At 37.1% G+C, this 19,419-nt stretch overlaps 1 protein-coding gene across 3 annotated transcripts in view; it reads left to right on the plus strand.

Annotated features, from left to right (window-relative positions):
• The window catches only part of CDKL5 (cyclin dependent kinase like 5), a gene marked incomplete at both ends in the record, with an annotated part of 79,796 nt that extends 61,029 nt beyond the window's left edge, over nucleotides 1–18,767 (plus strand). The window contains 7 exons of one of the 3 annotated variants that reach the window (XM_084306590.1): nucleotides 959–1,060; nucleotides 1,330–1,435; nucleotides 3,421–3,544; nucleotides 11,477–11,579; nucleotides 15,734–15,856; nucleotides 17,017–17,136; nucleotides 18,381–18,767. In XM_084306590.1, coding sequence (XP_084162716.1) covers nucleotides 959–1,060; nucleotides 1,330–1,435; nucleotides 3,421–3,544; nucleotides 11,477–11,579; nucleotides 15,734–15,856; nucleotides 17,017–17,136; nucleotides 18,381–18,767 — 1,065 coding nt within the window. The remainder of the gene's footprint in view (nucleotides 1–958; nucleotides 1,061–1,329; nucleotides 1,436–3,420; nucleotides 3,545–11,476; nucleotides 11,580–15,733; nucleotides 15,857–17,016; nucleotides 17,137–18,380) is intronic. The other 2 variants (XM_084306591.1, XM_084306592.1) reach the window with 2 other exon arrangements.
• Between the last annotated feature and the right edge of the window lie 652 nt (nucleotides 18,768–19,419).

The following is a 19,419-nucleotide window of genomic DNA, read 5'->3' on the forward strand; positions in this document are numbered from 1 at the left end:
AGGTCATTTTAAAGAAAAGCATTCTTTGTTTGCCAGGTTTTAAATCTTCCTTTAAAAAGGAAAAAAAAGAAAAAAAAGACTTGCATTCTATGTTAGGTTGGGTTCTTTTCAAGTCTAAGTTACAACACTGTTAATTTAAGGGCTCTTCTATTTTTAAGCTAAATTTACACAAAAGGAGGTAAGCAAAAGAAATCAAGTGCAAGTTGCTCTTACTGTCTGATATTTATAACTTAACTGCTGCCAAACGAGGTATCTTACACAAGCAGTAACTTAATCAAAAGCATCAACCTCTTGCAAATTAAAAAAAAAAAAAAATCTCTGATTTTAAAGCATTGCTTTAGTTGCACTTCTCATCTTGACAAAGTTTCAAGGGTTGTTTTGTTTTTGACAGTGAGACCAGATCTTTATTAATGAAAAGCGAAATAGATTTTGCAGGTCACTCACGCTGAATTGAAATTCCAGTTTTTAATTCTGGTTTGTTGTCTCTGTAAGGTCTCATCCTTCTCGTTCTAGATTTAAATTCATACAGGGGTCTCAGTACAGTTTCCTGTGGGGTCTTAGAATATTGAATTTTATCTGGTTCCTTCTGCAGAAAGAATTGCAGCATTTGGTTCATTTAAGAACCGTGTTAAGTTCTATTTGGTTGCAAATTCCATGCATATGAATGTAGCTGAGGGTGTACTTAAGTTTTTATTAATGTACCTTCCAGGAAGCATTTTCTTCAGGAAAACAGTCTAAATTAGAAATGATGAAACTCTTTTTGTTAGGTCTGACTTACCTATTCAGTTTATAAATCTCTTAGTTCCGGGACTACCTCTTATTTTGTGTACAGTAGACTTTGTGACTGTTGGTACCTCTAGGTACTACTGTATATCAGCTGATAAGAGATAGTGCTTTGGTGTTACAATAATCACAAATTACATGCATGTCCTGTTTACTGTTTAAAATTTGCCATTAGCAGAGTGACCAGATTCCATCAGAAACAAATTTAACAAGACCTCCAGTAAAAGATTCCTCCAGAGATGTTACAGCTGCATTTCATTCACGGCGAAAATCTGAGGTCCGCATCATGCTAAAGTATTTAAAATTACAATTAAGAGGCAAAATTTGTTAATGCCATTTTTGTCATTTTGGAAAAAATGAACAAACAGCTAAAACAAATAATTACTGATTACGGGGTCTGTGATTTGAGGCTGGCAGTTATTAATGACATGAAAGGGAAATTGTGTGTAGTGAAGTTGAGAGTTTATTGCTGACTATGTTGGTTAAAACCACTACAAATCACTTTATAGTCTTTCATTTTAAATAGTTGACTGTTCTTTTGTTTAGGGTGGAGCATATCATGATCCACACACAGAAGATGGAGCATCTACTAAGGAAAATAGAATTCTGTATAATGACCCTGTTCCAAGAAGAGTTGGCAGCTTTTACAGAGGTAATTTTATGGTGCATCTTTAAAATTTAAACAAGAATTTTAACGTGGAATATAAATGAGGTAGTGAAAAAGCGTACAGGGAGCTAATGTGAACAACTAAAAAAAAAAATTGAAAAAAGAGTTTTTACTACCTTTTCAGATACTAGGTTGACCTGTAAAGTTGTATGTAGTAACTGTATTTGTATTCTACTTTTGCAAAAAGTATTTTTTATTGGAACTTTTTTATATAGTTCCTTATATACCAGCAGATAATCTATTAGAGAAAGTTAAACAAAATAAATGAAAATTATCGGATAAATAGTTTATTAACGTTTCTAAACATTTCCTATTTTAAATTCTTACTAATACTAAATCTAAAAACATTTTTACTTGTGACACCCCTATATTCTTATCTTTTGCCCATGTTTACTAAAGTTCAGGGTTTCCTACAAGTAATATCCCAGGATAATATATAGTAATATCCTAATATAATCCCAGGAATGTGCGCGCGTGTGTATATGTGTATATATATATATATACACATATATGTGTGCATATGCTTATATATGTATACACAAACAGATACTGTTTTAGTATGGTACAGAAGACATGGTGATTTGTGAGCAGATGTCTCATGGCTAAACCTGGGTAATCCTTTTGAAAAGGACAAGGATGATAAGCTAATTACTGTTCCACAAGTGCTAGGAAGCTTGTGGGGTTCCCCTGAACCTTAAGAAGTCACAATCAGCTAAAATTCCATTACGAGTCACCTAATAACCTTAAGTAGAGTCACCAATCTCCCTCTGATCCTCTTCAGGTTGATCAGTTGGCTGATGACCTGATTTAGACATGTTCAAATCTGCCATCCCTCGCAGGTGTCCCTTTGCAACATGCAAGCTTTAACATTGCACTAAAATTTTAAGTGTTGGAGCAATGCTGTTGAGTTTAAAGTTTTACAGTGTAACAGAGAATCCTTGAAGAATCCTTAATCCTGAATTGCTCTTATTAATCTTTAAAACACTCTTAAAACACTGGCCGCTGTGAAAGAGAGGCACCAAGGAAGAATGACCTTGCATAACTCATGTGCTAATGAAACTGTAGGTCTGGGGCTGTATTCAGTACTTTATTATAAATTAGAGGTTTCTTCCTCTTTAACTACATCTATGAAACAACTTGATTTTAGTTCAAAGACTTAATACCACTTTTACAATGAAATAATTATATTCAAGTAATAAATTAATAATAGTATATGTAAAAGCTGTTGAAAGAAAAAGTTGCCATGAAAAAGCAAATTCATATATATTCAGTTCTTAAGTATTGACTTCACACAGATGTTATTGGCATGTGCTTTTGTACTAAAGCTTGAAAAAAACTTCCCAATTCAATTTTGATTGATAGTCTAGTGTGATCCTGAAATAATGCTGCAGCTAGTGTCTGATGAATTTTTAATCCAGTGCATATATTTCTGGTGATACTCGTACTTCTGATAACATATTGTATTTAGGTATGTAGAACCTATTTTGAAAATACAGTATGATTCTTTTGAAAACATACAGTATCTGGTTTTGATCCTTTTATTTTTAATGAGTAATTCATTACTCTTAGTTACATCAAAGCACAGTAATTTTTTAAAATTATGTGAAGATGAATCGTAAACTGTATTATTTCGCTACTGTAATAACAATATTCCAACCTTACATTCTGTTTCCTATTCTTAACTATCAGTCGCACTTGTGGGCCCTTATAGATAGAGGTGTTCTCAATACCCAACAGCATCTTACCCCAGTTCTGAGGATGCCATCATTTTACAATATTATCTTGCAAGTATTAGTATTAGGCTTACCAAGCTGTATGAAAGCACAAACTACTTTCCTTTTTTTTTTTTTTTTTTTTTTTGGTCTCTTCATTCTTTGGTTTCTATAAAAGAGGTAGAGAGGAAGCAGACAACTCAAAAGATGTGATTTTGGCAGAGCTCAGTATACAGTGTTTGCTATTTCTCTGTTCAGTTCCATCTCCACGTCCAGAGAGTACATACATAGAAAACAATGTGTCAAACAGAGCCTCTGTATTACCAGCAGACAGCAGCACGGTGGCAAACCACTCAAAGAGACAAACCACCTTTGATACCTGGTGAGTTGTTATTTATACAGATGTGTAGAGAATGGCAGGAAAAAAGGGTGTGGATTTTAAAGAAGAAAAAAAACCACTAAAACTTCTTTTTTTTCAAAATTTTGATTATCTATACATGCTTAATTGCTTCCTTTGACTATATTGCCATAGCATTGCATGTTTGCAGTCCCCTTTTGAGCAACAAGAAGTACTTCATCACACCATCACATTGATTGCTTTAAAAATTGTACGCTTTTGTTCAGTCTTCCCTGATTCTTTTTCCTACTACCAGTCTTTGGTTAAAGATGATAGGAAGTGCTTGTGTGCATATAGCAAGCCCATAGCTTCATCTGTGGATTCCAGAAGCATGAATTGTCAGAAAAATGTAAAAAGTTATCAAAATGCATGTTTCCATATATAAAAGATGACTGTATTTATGAAGAATATAATATTCACCCTACAATGGGGACTGCTGCTCTCTTTGCTTACATACCACAGAAGGAATTGAATATATTATATGGGAAAATGGATGAAGCAACATCTTGGTGTGGTGTATAGTGATTTTAAAGGGTTTTAAAAAACATTGCATGACTCCATATAGAACATAGAACAATTAACTATAATTATACTAGTAGAACGACAACATACATGTAGCTTTGCAGGACTTAAAGGGGAAATATCTTAATTTTGTTGCTGTGAGAGCTGTACAGCTCTAAAGTACTCTTAATGTTCTACTTTGATCACAATAAAGCACAGTGAATAAAAATAAGCAAATGAAGTTTCAAAGAATTATTGGGAGGAATGGACTTGTGTGCATTCTCATGGTTCAACTGTACTTCATACCGCTATATGAAACACTGCTCTCTGAAAGTGATGCAACTATGCTATTTAACGAACTGTTTCAGTGGTTTGTTGATGTAACGTAATTTCATATGAACAACCTATGAATTACCTGCTTAAAAAAGAAAGGGGTGGGACACAAACAACCGGTTATTTCAGCTTTTGTTCAGGTTATATACCCAAGTCAGCAACAGAAGATGTTTACTCCAGAACACTTGTCTCCTGCTCTGATACACTAGAGTCTGCTTCCTGTCCTTCAGTAGCTCCACCTACATCAGTTCAGTGGATGCTAGTTTTGGGAATCTCAACAGTTATGTAAAAAGGTGGTACTTATGTTGTAATTTGTGGCTAAAGAAGGTCTTTGTTTCCGCTGTTGGACCTTCTTACGTCTTTTCCTGTCCTTCATATTTGAATCTTTTTATCTGGCATATAACAGAAGCTAACTGGAATCTCGTTTTGCTTTATATATCATTTGGCAATATATTACCTGTTATAATGTGGTTAATACAAAGGAATATGTAATGTTATTCTAATTCTGAACTGAAATAATAGCATATGTTATTAGAGCTGGTTGGGAATTTTTTGGCAAAGTATATTTTTCCTTACAATGCTAAATTACCAAAACCAAAACTTTTCAAAGGAACAGACTAATATCTACTCACCTTTTATTGGAAAGATTCTTCAGCTCCAGGATGGAATTCACAGTCAAAACCAGAGAGATACTCAACATAGCAGATATTTGGGGGTCAGCATTATATTTTTTCGTACAAGGAACTCAAGTGCACAGCTTTTGTTCTTCGTTATTTAAACCAGAGATGTGAACAGAGATCTTAGATCTAATAAGTGAAAGACCTGAACCAGAGGTTAGAGGTTATTTTGAAGCACATTCTCTGTTTTTACCCTCAATATATTCTCTGGAAGCTGTTTCATCTTGTTGAAATAATGAAAGGACCACAAGAGATGCTGAGTATAGCCTACTGAATAAGGCTCTAGATTAACTTTGAGACAGTTAGATTTAAGTCTTTGCTCCACTTACCATACTCAAATGTTTCCATTAAGTGGAGCAGCTCCTTTGAGAGAAAAACCCACAGAAGAATAAGCTTTTTGTCTTGTAAAATGGAAAGAATGGCAGTGCCCTCCACATCAAATTACCTGCTATTTTGGCATGTGTTCCTCTTTCTCTTTGCTTTTCCAAGTCCCTATTTTCCTGAAATGTTTCCTGCCCAGCTCTACATGTTACTCTGTGCAAGTTGTCCTGGCAATGGTCTAATGTTGTTGCAAAATTGTTCTGTGCCATAAATGCAGATTCCTGAGTGATGTAGAGTCTGTTCCTCTACTTATTTTTCTGTATAGAAGTTGTGTAAATGCTTATGAAAATGTTGAAAGCTCTAATGGAATGTGATTCTGCTTACATCATCAATTTTATGATGAAATAAATATTTGATGTCTGATGGACATACATGACTGGTACATGACAATTCATCTCAAATTACGAGTGACATGTATTCCACCTGGACTTGCCACTACTGTAAAATATGGCTCCTCTCATACTATTGCTCTGTGTTGCCTTTCTTCTGTCAAAGATTTTGTGAATGTTTGCTAGACTGAATTGTCACAAATGTTCCCTTGTCTTTGTGTGCATTTCTTCACTCTGTCCTCACTGTCCTGCCTCTTTAAAATAAAGATGTTATGAACTCAACTTTTGTTACCAGGTTTTACTATTAAATTTCTAGATCATTTCAGAACTTCAGATGACTTGGTTTGAAAAAGGCAAATTTTCATCTTTCTAGAAAATCTTTGAGTTTAATTTCCTGCGAGTGACCTTGAACTTGCTCAATTTTCCATCTTTAGATACAAGAATTTTATTCTCTCTCAACTTTTGTCTCAACCTGGGAAAAATTAGTAGGTAATAGGCAAGATACTTAAACCTTGTTCTGCCAGTGTACCAAAATGCTGACCTGAGTTACTATATGTAATAATTGCATTATTACAGTTCTCAGTATCTCCTTGGAATAAACTCCAACATGCAGCATTTCATCTTCCATCATGCTGGAGGTGCTTCTTGTGTTGGTTGCTTACAACATATGTGGGGACTTTTGGAAAGTTTGGACCTTTTATGTCCATTAAAACATATTAATTCTATGACAAACAGCTAGTATATGTTATACCTCCCTGAAAAAATAAGGGGAAATACATACAATATTATTTTATATATAAATACATAAGCACACACACTCTGACTCAAAAACAAAACACCAAAAAAACAAACAAACAAACAAAAAAACACCCTTACTGTTTTATCTATCTGCTGTTAGTTTTTAGGACTCCAAAACGTTACAGTATGCTATGAACATGACCTGACTGGCTTTAATTTTGCTGTTTCAATGGCAGCGTGACAATGCAGTCACACTGAAGTCCGTGTAACAAGAAGGTTGCCAATATCTGAACAAGGTGGTTGAAAGCTTGTTCAGTTGTCTGTATCCCATCCATTCCTGCATTGCAAGTACGCTCCAGTTCATTTACAGATTTTTAGATTTTTTTCTAAAAATACCAATATTCCAAATTTGTATTTCGCAAGCTTAAAAAATCAGCTGTGTGTTGCACTGGTTGAGCCTTTAGGAATCTGCTCAGCATAGCCTGAAGATGTTCACCTTCCTAATGATACTGCTCTCCCTCTGACGTTTCCTACCCAAGACTCTTGCATATGCATTATCATCTACGTTTGCTTTTTTCATCTATATGGCTGCATCTGAGCCTCACTGCCAATGCATGTAGGCTCTCTTCTAGTAAACAGCGAGTGCCTCTTCCCCAGCCCTTCACCAGTCATCAGTGATTTTTTTTTTTTTTGTACTAAAATTTGGTAATGAAATACAATGTTACTTGCAAGGAATCCTTACAAAAATTGTAGTTGTCAATATTCAGTCCAAGAAATAAGCCTAGGGAAGTACAAGGTCATGAAGCCAACTAGTTCCAAATATTTGTTATTTACTAATATTGAATTATATTGGGGAGGGGAGGTGTATATATATGTACACACACATACAAGTATGTATACTTCTTTTTAGTAAAGCTGTAGCCTTAAGTGATCTTGTGGTTATAGAGGCTGCTGTGTGGTATTCTGTATATAAGATGGTAGACATGGGTTTCGTTCCAGCTAATAAATCCAACTTTTTCACATGAAAGAAGGTTTTCAGCTTTTAGCAATGTTTTGAGTTGATCTCTTGTTTTTTTCAGCTTTCAGTGCCAGGCTATTACACCTAGAAGTTTTTACTAAGCTTGCAGGACTGATACTTTTATCTTAGGTAAACCATGTGTTTGAGTTTCTTCACTGGTTTCAGACATTTTCTTGCCATTGTTTATGGTAACTGTATAACTGCCAAGGTGGTTGGACTTTTTAAATATTAAATTCATTAATATTTTGAAGAAAACTTCAGATATTTCAGTAAATTCTCCTTTAGGCCAAAATCTGACTTATGTAATTGTGAGCTGTGCTGTAAAGGGAGTAAGTAGTATGGTGGCAGCTAAAGAGGATTTCTAACCAGGCTACCTGCTGAGCTTAGGGGTACTGAAGAGTAACTGAAGAGCACAAGGAATTGCCGAAAAAGGAGCCTTGTGCAGTATGAATCCATCTGTGGCAGCATGAGTGCAACACACTTCCTATTTCCCTTTTTTTTTTTTTTTTTAAAGTAAATGCTGAAGCACAGCAGTTTCTTTGCCTCCATCCATACATGCTGCTACACATCGATGTACCTGCATGAAGTTGGATACCTTTCCTCCCCAGGGGCAATAAATGCTAGCGATAGTCAAAGCATTTCTCTAGTATCTGTGTCTTTCTCCAAATGTCTCTGACCAGAATAACCAATATGATCTATATTACGTGTCCTAAGCAAGCAAAAGGCACAAAAAGGGATAAAAGGGATAATGGAGAAGAAGAAATTTTGCCTTTAGTTTCTGCTTGAGGGTGAGTTCTCTCCGTGGGGGTTCTTCTCTAGGGCTAGTCTTGCTTCCTAGTGAAAGACACGCAGGCTGTGGTGTAATTGCTGCTTTCAAAAGCTGAAGCTTTATGCAAAACACCAGGACTTGGCCGTTATATTGGAAGAATTACCGTGTGGCTATACCATACAGATTTTTTCTGATAATCCTCACTTATTCCTGTACTGTCCATTGTCTGAAAACCATCTTTCGGGATGCCTAAAATATCCCGGTGTTTCATCTCGGCGATCAAAATGTTCTGCTCTATTTTTACTCAGCGCAAAATCCTGGTGTTGAAACTTCCTGCTATAATGCTATATATGTTCGCTCTCTTCACATAATGAGCATGTGTTTGGAAGCAGTTGCTTTTCAAGGTCAGTGCTTTTTCAGACAACTGTACTGCAATATGACTCATACGAGTTAATGACATAAACCCGTCCATGTGAAACCACTGGCTTTTGGGTAGGCGGCAATTGGAAATGAGCAGAGTTCTCAGCCCCTTGCATTTTTTTCTTCCGGTCACTGGAGTTACAAAGAGGAAGATACAGAACAGAATTTCACTTCTGGCCTGTCCACTCACCTGCTGTGGGGAACAGTTTTCTTGTCTAGGTTCACTGGGCTGAAGAAAAGAGTTACGCTTGAGTGAATCTATCTGAAAGCATGCAAAAATTGTTCCAAGTTTTATTCTAAAGAGTAAGTTCACTTTTCAAAAATACAGCATCTCCGTTGAAGAATAGGTGTTGGAGCAGAAAAGCCAGAGCAAGACACTGACAAATTGTAAAGGACGGTGCAGGCAAACCATGCTGGCACTTAGGATCTGAGCCTAGTTCTTCAGTGGGCAGCACAGTCTCTGGGTTGGTAATTTGCACTAAGGCCATGTTTTGGGGGTACGTTTGCAGATGAGGATGTGCAGTAGCTTCTCTGGGAAAAGATTTGGGAGATCCTCAGCCCTTTTCACATGAGTTTGAGAGTGCAAGCAGGATACTTGTTGTGCACGCCTTTCTCCAAGCTTTCTAACAAATTACGGAAGATGAAACTCCTAAAAATAATTCAGTAAATAACTCAGTAGTTGTTTTGTCTGTGTGAAGCCGCTCCTGTGAGTTGACAGAGTATGTAAAGCTGTCAGTAATGTTTACTTTGGGGCTCTGCTGTGATGCTTTAAGTGAATTATACAAGACTTACTACTGTTATGCAATGGTACTAAATCCAGGGACATGACATAAGCAGGGATCTTTAGCAATCCCGTATATTTAAAATATGTGGTAGGAATCTAATAGTTATACTAACCTAGAGATTTTTCCTGTATCTACTTTCAGATTTCAAATTTTCACATTGTCTATATCACTGAACATCTGAATGTGTTTTCTGGTTCTAGGTTTAAGTTGAAAAAATTTAACTTAGGAAAATTCCCTCTGCCTATAAATCTTTCCTCCAAGCCCATTTCTTTTACTCAATTATTATACCTTGTTACAATGTTTAAATACTACATGCATTTCATTAGAACCAGGTAGCACTCTGAGTTTGAGATGGTTTTGGGTAGAAACGGCGGAACTGACCAAACCCCATTTCAGAGTGAAGATGCTCATTAATAAGGGGGACAACTGTCGTCATTCCCACCTCAATAATGTGTTTCACATTTGCTTGGAAAAAAACGTCAGCTTGGCATGTAGTAGCAGCTGAATCACCAGTTTACAGCATAGCATTTTAAGCCAGATTTAGAACCCAAAGATAACTATAGCAGGCAGCAAAGTGTTGCTACATTACAGTTGCTCCAAGCCAAGCTGCTTCTCTTTGCCATCCAGAGCCCTTGGAACTGTGGCTGTCCCTCAGGTTTTCCAGCAAGACAATAGAATAATTTCTTTTTTATTTTCATACAAATTAAGGCTAAAAAGGGGCAATTAGATCATCCAGTATGACTTCACATACGTTAGTTGCCAGTAATTGTCATCCATTCTCTGGGGTTGAGGCCCAGCAGTGCATCTGGCAGAAGTGTACGTAGTCCTGATTTGAAATGTCAAAGATGGCAAATCCACTCCTTCACTACAGACTTTCTTCTGGTGGTTAATGATTCTCATTGTTAAAATCAGTGCCCTATTTCTAACAAGACTTCTCTGGCCTAATCATCTACCTACTTGTTATGTCTTTGCCCTCTGCTTTAAAGGTCTGTAATTTCTGTAATTTCTTCCTGGTTAAGTACCTGTACGCCACAATCAAGGAAGCTGTAATTGTTGGGATTGGCTTGGCTGTGTTTTTGACATTGTAGAGAGATGGAAATCTCTGACTCTTTTAATGTAGACCATTCTTTTTATCTCCATGAAACTTCCCATCAGCACTTCCAATTTTCAAAATAGCTTAAAGGGCACTAGAACTGCATACAGCTATGTCTCACCAGTGTCCTTCATAAGCCATCTTTTTGCTCTTTATCAGTACTTTACATCCTTAGTTTACTGTGTACACTTAAAGTAACGTGTTGGTTATCAGCTGTAGTTAATTCTGCTGTAAACAAGATACGAGGGAGAAATAAATAAAATTCAGTCTGCAGGGAAGTCAACTGTTCCACTTTTGGGTCATCTTCTTTTGCCAGCACTGTCTCACGCATGCATAACAAACTAACTGAAGTTTCTAAGTTGAAATGGATCCCCAGCCTCCTTGATGATAAATTCGGAACCATGTCAGCAAAGGTCAGGAGTGTCAATTGAAATTGGTTCTGTCTGGCGAACTTTGCAACTCCCGGCTCTCCGGCAAGCAATGGATAAACTGGACCAGTGCTTTTGTACCTCCTCACCAGTTGTATGTCCTCTCAGATACAATTTTCATTTTTCTAAAAAAACTTGTGTGTGAATATTTTGGTTTGAGTATTAAATTCTGGCTTAAAAAAAAACATGCATGCTTTAACCTTTTCCCTAAGTAACTCACTGGTTTGACTAATCATTTTACCCTAACACTTTGTTCCTCCTATCCCATTTAATAAGACTATCTGTTACTTGTATAGTAACCATTGAACCAATGAATGTTTAAACATTAAGAATCTTTTTGCTTCAATCAATAATTTTCATTCTTTGCCATAAGGTCTCACCATTACACAGAATTTGCATCATATCAAAATAAACTCTGTCTTACAATACCTTATCTCATGTTTAGGAAAAGTCCTGAAAATCTTAACAGTCACTCTGAACAGCTCAAGGAGAAAGAAAAGCAAGGGTTTTTCAGGGCAATAAAAAAGAAAAAGAAGAAATCTCAAACTGTAAGTATGCAGTTATTTCTAAAAGAAAATAAGTTTATCAGTTTTGAATGATACTACTTTAAAATGCTAGACTAGTACAGTAACTTTATATTATTTGTGATCATACCTGCATGTATCTATTTGTTCTTTTTCTGTTTTCACTATATGACAGTCAGATACGCTTTCTGTGTCTGTTTTCATTAAGATACTTCAACATCCAGTTTATATGCAAGTTTTAAGCAGATGTTGTAGCAAATCCTTTTGCAGCATATGTTGATATTGTTCAAAAAGTAGCAAATGCATTATTGTGTGTCCTCAGAGCTTGAATAATTTCAGATACCCATTAGGAGGAAATCAAACTGCTATAAAAGAGAATTCTTTAAGAACTTTTTCATGGCAGTGTCTTGATGACAGCTTCCAACTTCTTGCTGTATCCTGTGACTGGAATAAGGATGATGTGCCTTAGCTATTCTCAATGTTTTATTTTTTGTTGGGGGAAGAGGTGTCTTTTATTGTATTGTGTATGCCTTTGCAATCTTTTCTGTATTTCTACATTTACATCTAGTTTTCGGGAGAGAAAAAATATTTATCAGAGGGCAGTGGCATATTAGTATTTCAAAAAGTTTTACAATGAAAGTCCCTGTAAGAACTGGGAAAACCTAAACATCATCTCATCTCAATCTTGGATAACAGTTCTGGAAACAGTAAAATACTTAAAATTACATTTGCATATCTGTTTAACAAAATTTTAAAACTGCAGGTACTTTATCTAAAATTATGGCTAGTAAAAATGTGCTCTTGTAATTCTCAACCAGGCCACCGGGCTTTTTATTAGTATAGTAGTGTATTACTAAATTTCATGTGCAAAATAGTGTCAAAAATATACCTTTGTCTCTTTATGTTACTTGTTCTTTCCAGTGTGCTTCATTCTTACATTAGTAAAATGAAGAATTCTACCCAACTTTTTTTTTTAAAAAAAAACATATTTTTTTCATTAAAATGTAACTTTATAAATTTGTTAATAACATTAGTTCCTTTTTTGATTTTGGTGTCATGTCAGATGTTCTCAGTGTACAAAAAAAAAAAAAAAGATAAATTTCAGTCTTGACTTGGAATTTGAAAATCAAACTGTTTTTTCTAGTGGTGGGATCATCATCTCCAACAGTAATGTATGCTCTCCTTTTCAGAGTAGCTTGCTTGAATTCCCCACATTTCAGGTTTGGGTTTAAGAACTCAGTGCCATTGAAAAACTAGGTTGTAATATGAAATGGCAGTTATGGTTTTGAAGGTTCTTGTAATGGAGTAAATTGTGCTCACTCGTCATAGTTAAATAGGCTTCAGAAGAAGTTAACAGTACTGCAGGGCAAAGGAGAGTAACTAAGTCAAAATATCTTCTGTCAGAGAGTGAGGTGGCATGACTGGGTATTGTTGGAGGGCTGATCTATTGAAAATTGGGGGAGAGGAGTGTTTGTCTGCTTTTTTTTGTTGTTTGTTTAATTTTCTTTGAACTGCATGGAACGTGCATGCGTGTGTTAACTAGCACACAAAAATGCACCGTGTCTCCTTGCTAGCTAGGTTTTAGGGCAGTGGCTCCTACCTCTCCTTCTGAACTTGTTCACCTCGATACCTGTTCTGAACTAAATATCTAGTTTAAAACTCTGGGATTTTTTGATATCACAATGTCCATGAAAGGGTAAGCATGCCTAATTGGTTTAGGTAGCACGCTGGAGCCATTGGTTTCGGTGATGCATTTTCCAAAAAAAGATGTTATATTTGCACTGTTTCAGATTTCAGCCATTCAGACATGGTGGAAGGGAACATATTAAAAGCCCAGCTGATAGATCAGGTATCAACTACTTCCAAATTAAACTAAGTGAAGGAATTAGAGACTGAGGTGAGTTGTGTTGCAACGCAAAAATCAGCACTTTCCCAAATATCAACTGACAAGCACCTTGCCCTGTAGATACTGAAAACATCACTGATTACAAGCCAGGACAGATTTACACGTGCTCCTTACTCCTTTTCATACTTAAGGAGAGGGAGAGAGTGTTTGCATAACGAAAAATGCATTGGCTAGTTACACCTAGTCTTTCACAGGAGATGCATAAAATTTCTGAAATGCGATAGTGATGAACCTGTTGCATCCTCATCTACAAGCTTGCTGGCATCAACTTCATTCAGCCAGAGACTGAAAAACCTCTTCTCGTTTCTACTTGCAGTTGTTTGACAGAACAGTGTCTAGGGACAGACTGTGCACACCAGTGCGTGTGCAAGTGTTTGCTTCAGACACTGTTCTTTGTTCTTCTTCCTCTGTTAGTTGAGGAAGTCTACATAATGAACATTGGGATGTTCATGAGGATCTTCCTCCATGAATGTAATTTATGACCTGAAAATTATTTAGCTCCAAGTTTGACTTCAGTAGTAAAAGCTTTTAACAGCACTGCAGTAATAGCTCTTCAACTACAGCAATAATGGACTCATATCAAAAATCTTAACATATACCTTGTGACTGTCCAAGGTTTTTTCTGAGGCTTAAAACTCTTAGAGTCCTAGATGTATGTAATTCCAGCTATGTACCCTGATACAAGCTTTCTGCAGCAAATAACGAACTAGACCCAGAGAACAGTCGTATTGAGAAGCATGTAATAGTACACAATAGTACACATTGTTAAGAGGGTGCTAATACCACATCCATTGCTTACTACTTACATCCACTGTTATTTGGCAAGTTTTGTGTTGCTGGTGATCATCGTAAGAGTCATAAAAGATGACTTAAATTGGACTAAAGATATCTTCTTAATAATGTCATTCTCAAAATCTCCAGTAGTGCAGAAGTGATACCAGTTTCTGATACTTCCTCGTGCAGAGGATTATTCTCTCTAGAGTTCTCCAGGTGTAGTTCTTTATGGGATAATAATCACTACTGTCTGCTATGGGAATTCTTTGCAATATTGTTTTTGAAGAGCTGTTTTTATCCATTCTCCTTTTTATCTTGTTTTGGAATCTTTTAGTAATGCAGCAAAAGGTTTTGAGGATTGCTAGAATCACGTTTTTTTTCTGCAATCTGTCACTAAGCGTTTTGGTATCCATGAGGGCTGTGTAAAGTGTCAATGTGCACTATCTTCAGAGAAGCCTGAGTTTTGCAGATTGTGGCACATATTGCAAGCTACGGATCTGAAGAGATTATGTACTTTGGAAAAAACAGTTGCAAGTGACCCTTCCTCCTCCTGATGCTTTGATTCCTTTTTAATTTACTGAACTTCAAACAGAAAGTTCTTCTGACCACAGAGTTTCTAAGCAAGCTGTGCTAATTAATGACTTTGTCTTCTGTTAGCTTGGATGGAAACTAGAAGCAGGGAATTTGTTTGAAAACCTTCTCTTCTGGTGGTGCACCCATCGTTATATTTAGTCATACAACCATTGCAGGATAAAGTTTTCTTTTGGTAGGCAAATGGCACAGCAAGCGTCTTGGGCTTGTTTGCACCTGAGAGGAGGAGAAATCATCTTGTTCGTAATTTTAATACTTGACAGTTCTCTTTGTTGTTTGTGCATCCATTGGTATGCTCTTTGATTGTCTTACAGAAATAAAAATATAACAGCCAGTGCCCTTGCAGTTGTACGTGAAGTTGTTGAAGGCATATTTTTGTCAGAACTGAAATCATTCATCTTGGAGCCCTAGCTCTTTTTAAAAGCTAAAAATAAAATACTTTTCTTTCTTCCAGAGGTAACTATCAACTACTCATTCTAAAACCGATTGCTGCTATTACTAGTGTATCTTTGATATTTTATTTATATAAAAATAAGAAATGCCATAACATTTTATATCGTTATCATAAGTAACAAAATTACAAGATTTGATCCAAAGCTCAGTAAAGTCAACAAGACCTACCTGCAGTTTTCAAAAGACTTTGTACTCTACATTCCTAATGGGAGATAAAAATAGGTGATCTCTTTTTCTGTAAGAATACTGATCTCTTTTTCCATGCTGTATATGCATTGAGTTTCTTGAATTTGTTCCATACACTTTCTTCATTCAATCACTATTATATTTTCCTGAAGCAGATTGATACCATGTACTGTTGGAACTACAAAAATATAATTATGAGTTAATATAGTAAGGACAGATCTCCTGAATTGATATACTATGCATTTAGATTTTGTATCTTATATTACAGACAAACTCAACCAACGGGGAGAATCCAAGCATCAAGAAATCCCTCTTCCCTCTTTTTAATTCAAAGAATAATTTAAAGCATAGTTCTTCTTTGAAAAAGCTTCCTGTAGTCACTCTACCCATGGTATTAATTTTTAAGTACAGTAGCTCTGTAAAACGCTCCAGTAAACTTATTTTACTGACTACAGCAGCATGTGTTTTATTTTCATGGGATCACTTTCTCTTCATGCCAGTTAAGTATCTTGGGCCAGTTCAATAAATTTAAGTAAAGTTTGTGGTTCCATTGAAGTAGATTATGTCTTTTTTTTAAAAAAAAAAAAAAAAAGTTTCTTGACCACTTGTTATACTGAAAATGTAATGTACACAGCTCCAGAGAGAATGAGCCCCGGGACTAGGGCTAAAGGAAGAAAATAGTTGTGAAATTACCGATGTTTAAATTTTCTCATTCTGTTTCAATCAGGAAAAAAAATTAACCTGGTTTGTTTTATAGCTATATTGGAGATACATTCTGTGTGCTAACTGCTCCTTTATCTAAATTCAATTAGATATTAATGACGCATTCTCTGAAAAGAAAACTTAACTCATGTTTCTAACATATTTTTGTTTGTGCTGATTGTTCACGATAAAAGGCAGCTTGCATTAAAAATAGATTAAATTTAATTGTTCTTTTTTGCTTAAAATTCCTGAAATAAAAGTCTCTATAAGCTTTACATTGTCATTCTGCCATAAAATTTGATGAATTTATATCTTGTTTTTTAGTGCCGTTGAATTTTTTTTATTTTTTAATTTGGCTTGGGTTATTTGTGGAGGAGCAGGAAGATGAGGAAAAGAAAATCTCTTCCTTTGTGATGGCAAAATCGGCCAGATGTCAGTTTAGAGATGATTTCAATCTGCTTCAATTAGGAACAAATTTATAGAACTGATCCTTGGTCTTAACTGCGGTATGGAATGCTTTTTAAATGAAGATGACACTCAACAATTCTGTTGTTGTTGTTGTTTTTTATTATTATTATTATTTTATTTTTCTTGGAAGCCTTGTTTAATTGCTCTCTCTTACAGCAAATAACACTAACAGCATGCGAATGCTTCAAGGGCTAAGGGTAAAGCAACTCTGCATGACCTCCGCAGCCACTTACTCTTACTATGGGGAAAAATAATGAAAGGATATTGCAATTCTGCTGCAGTATTGGGCTTCACTTGCGTTGTGTAATTAACTTGGGAAAAGGATTTACAGCTATTCTTAAGAAATACATTAATAGCCCAGTTTTTAATGTTTTGTTGCAGATGCCTAGCACTGATGGTCAGGATCTCTTGGCATTACAGAAAGCCATTCATTCTACTAATCACCAGAGCAGCAGGCAGAAGGATTGGCATCCTGAGAAGATGACAGAAATCCAGCCTCATGTAAGTAGCATTATCAGTTCCCTGTATTTTAACATCACGAAGGTATCTTGACAGGTTTTTCTCCAGTAAATAGAAAAATTGCATTTGATGTTATTTCCCACCCTCCCCATTCCCTCCTCACTGAATGTAAAAACTCCTGTACCTGTGGTACTGCATAATTCTTTGAAAATCTAGACACGAGTGACAGGGAAAGGAGGTGAGACTGTGTGTCCTTGTGTCAGCCGCTGAGCCTTTAGAGATGGTGGTTGTGTGTTTGTTTTGGAGATAAACAACATTTCAGTGCACAGCCGCAGTAGGCACTGCAGCACCGTGGCAGTGCCCTCAAGAGGGGGCCTGCTGCTGCGTGGCTGTGCCTCAGCTGGCACAGGCTGCTGGTTTTGCAGGCTGGCTTGGTGGAGCATCGCACTGCATGAATGCAGCTTTATGTCCTCCAGTTCTAAAACCAGCCTGGGTTGGTTTTAGAACAGGGGTTGGGAGGCAGCTTCTCCGCCATGCTCTTGCCATTACAACGTTGAAAACTTTGAAACACTGAAATTGCAGCTGGTATGCTTGAGGAAGCAAGTTGTTCTGTGAGCTGTGGAATTTAATGGAGCTGTTATCCTAGCAATTTGTGTACTCAGGCTTACCCCAGCTCTTGCAACTCATTTGAGTAACCCCTTGTGTCTCTTCTCCTTTGGTGTGCTTTACCAGCTAAAGAAGCTGTGAGGGACAAGAGCTGCTTACCACCCCGCTGCAGGCAAACAAAATACCAAACTGCTGAGCTCTGCCAGCCTTTATTTCAGTGCAGATAATTACTCAAGGTTCTCTCTAACCCTGAGTTGACATTCAGGAAATTTTTAGGTACTTCGTATTTCTGATATCTGCACCTCATAAAATGTGGCTTGAGGTTCTAAAGTTAATAGCAGGAGTGCTGACAGACGGAGAGCTAATGCAATTGTCTGTGCCTCTGTTTTCATAGGACACGAGGTTAAAATAACAAACGGGAACAAAAGCTTTCTTTCTGAGCTAGCCATTCCGTTTTTGCAGGTAGCTGATGGATTTGAATGATAATGAGAAAGCATTTTTCTCAGGTGTGTAGTCATAGCTTGGAAGGAAATACTCCAAGTGAGTACATGCTAAAAGTGAAGAAGTCCTGCAAAGTTCAGGACGTTCGATTTAGGATATGACAGTTTTGTCATAGGAAGTCTGATACGATACAATAGCAGCGAGAGCAGAAGGTCAAGTGCTTTCCCCGTGTCTTTTAGAGCCAGCCATTAAAATCTCTTCGCAAGCTATTACACCTCTCCTCCTCGAACCACCCTGTCCCTGCCGAGCCTCGCTTCCAGCCCCTGCCAAGCCAGCCGGCCAAAGCCGCTTTCTCCGAGGTGCGAATCCACCCCATGAGTCAAAGCTCCAGCAGCGGCAGCAGCAACGCGCGGCAAGAGGCGCCGGCCAAGGGCAGGCCAACGCTGCAGATCCCGAGCCAGCTGGAGCCCACCTGGCACGTCTCCCCCGTCAACAGGAGCGCGAGCGACGGGCCTCCCTACGCCGAGCAGCCGCCCGCCAAGAGCGGGCAGAACGGGCACGCGTACAGCCGAACAAACCGGTCACGGATGCCAAACCTGAACGACCTGAAAGAGACAGCCTTGTAATCGCACTCCAGGCAGTAGGCCAGCTCGCACGGAGGTCAGCGTAGGGGAGTGGTGGTGGTTTCTGGTGATGGTAAGACTGTATTTTCAGCTTTATAAAGGTGTGCAATATGTACATGTGGAGCTATGTTGTTTGGCGCCACAGCGAGAGTCAGGGATTATACAGTAAACCAAGTCGAATTACGAATTACTGGTCATCAGAAATGTCACCGGACGACAGGCAGAGTGTGCCGTCCAGGGAGAAAAAGGTATTGCCATTTTCTCTCATTTACATTCCAGCTTAGAGCACCTCTCTGTCAGAAAGCTGGGAGACTTCTGGTATGTATTGGCACTTATAAGGGTGAAAACGTTCATGTCTAGACCTATGCCCTTACTACATTTTTTGCTGCCTAGTTAACACAGTGGGGTTTATGTGATAAAAGTGTATCCCCGTTAAGGGTTTCAAGTTAAATTGTATGTCTTAAATTTGTTTTTTAAACTTCCATATTTGATAGGATTTGTAATATTTATTTATGATGACCTAATATCGTACTGTTATAATCATATCTTTTATGTTATAATGTAAAGTTATTTTGAGCTGTTTGAAACATTGTGAAGCAGTGCAACAGCTACAGTAGTTTCTATAAAAAACTAACAGTAACATTTATATATTGCA

This window comes from Netta rufina, assembly GCF_964035555.1.
Source record: "Netta rufina genome assembly, chromosome: 1".
NCBI lineage: Eukaryota > Metazoa > Chordata > Aves > Anseriformes > Anatidae > Netta > Netta rufina.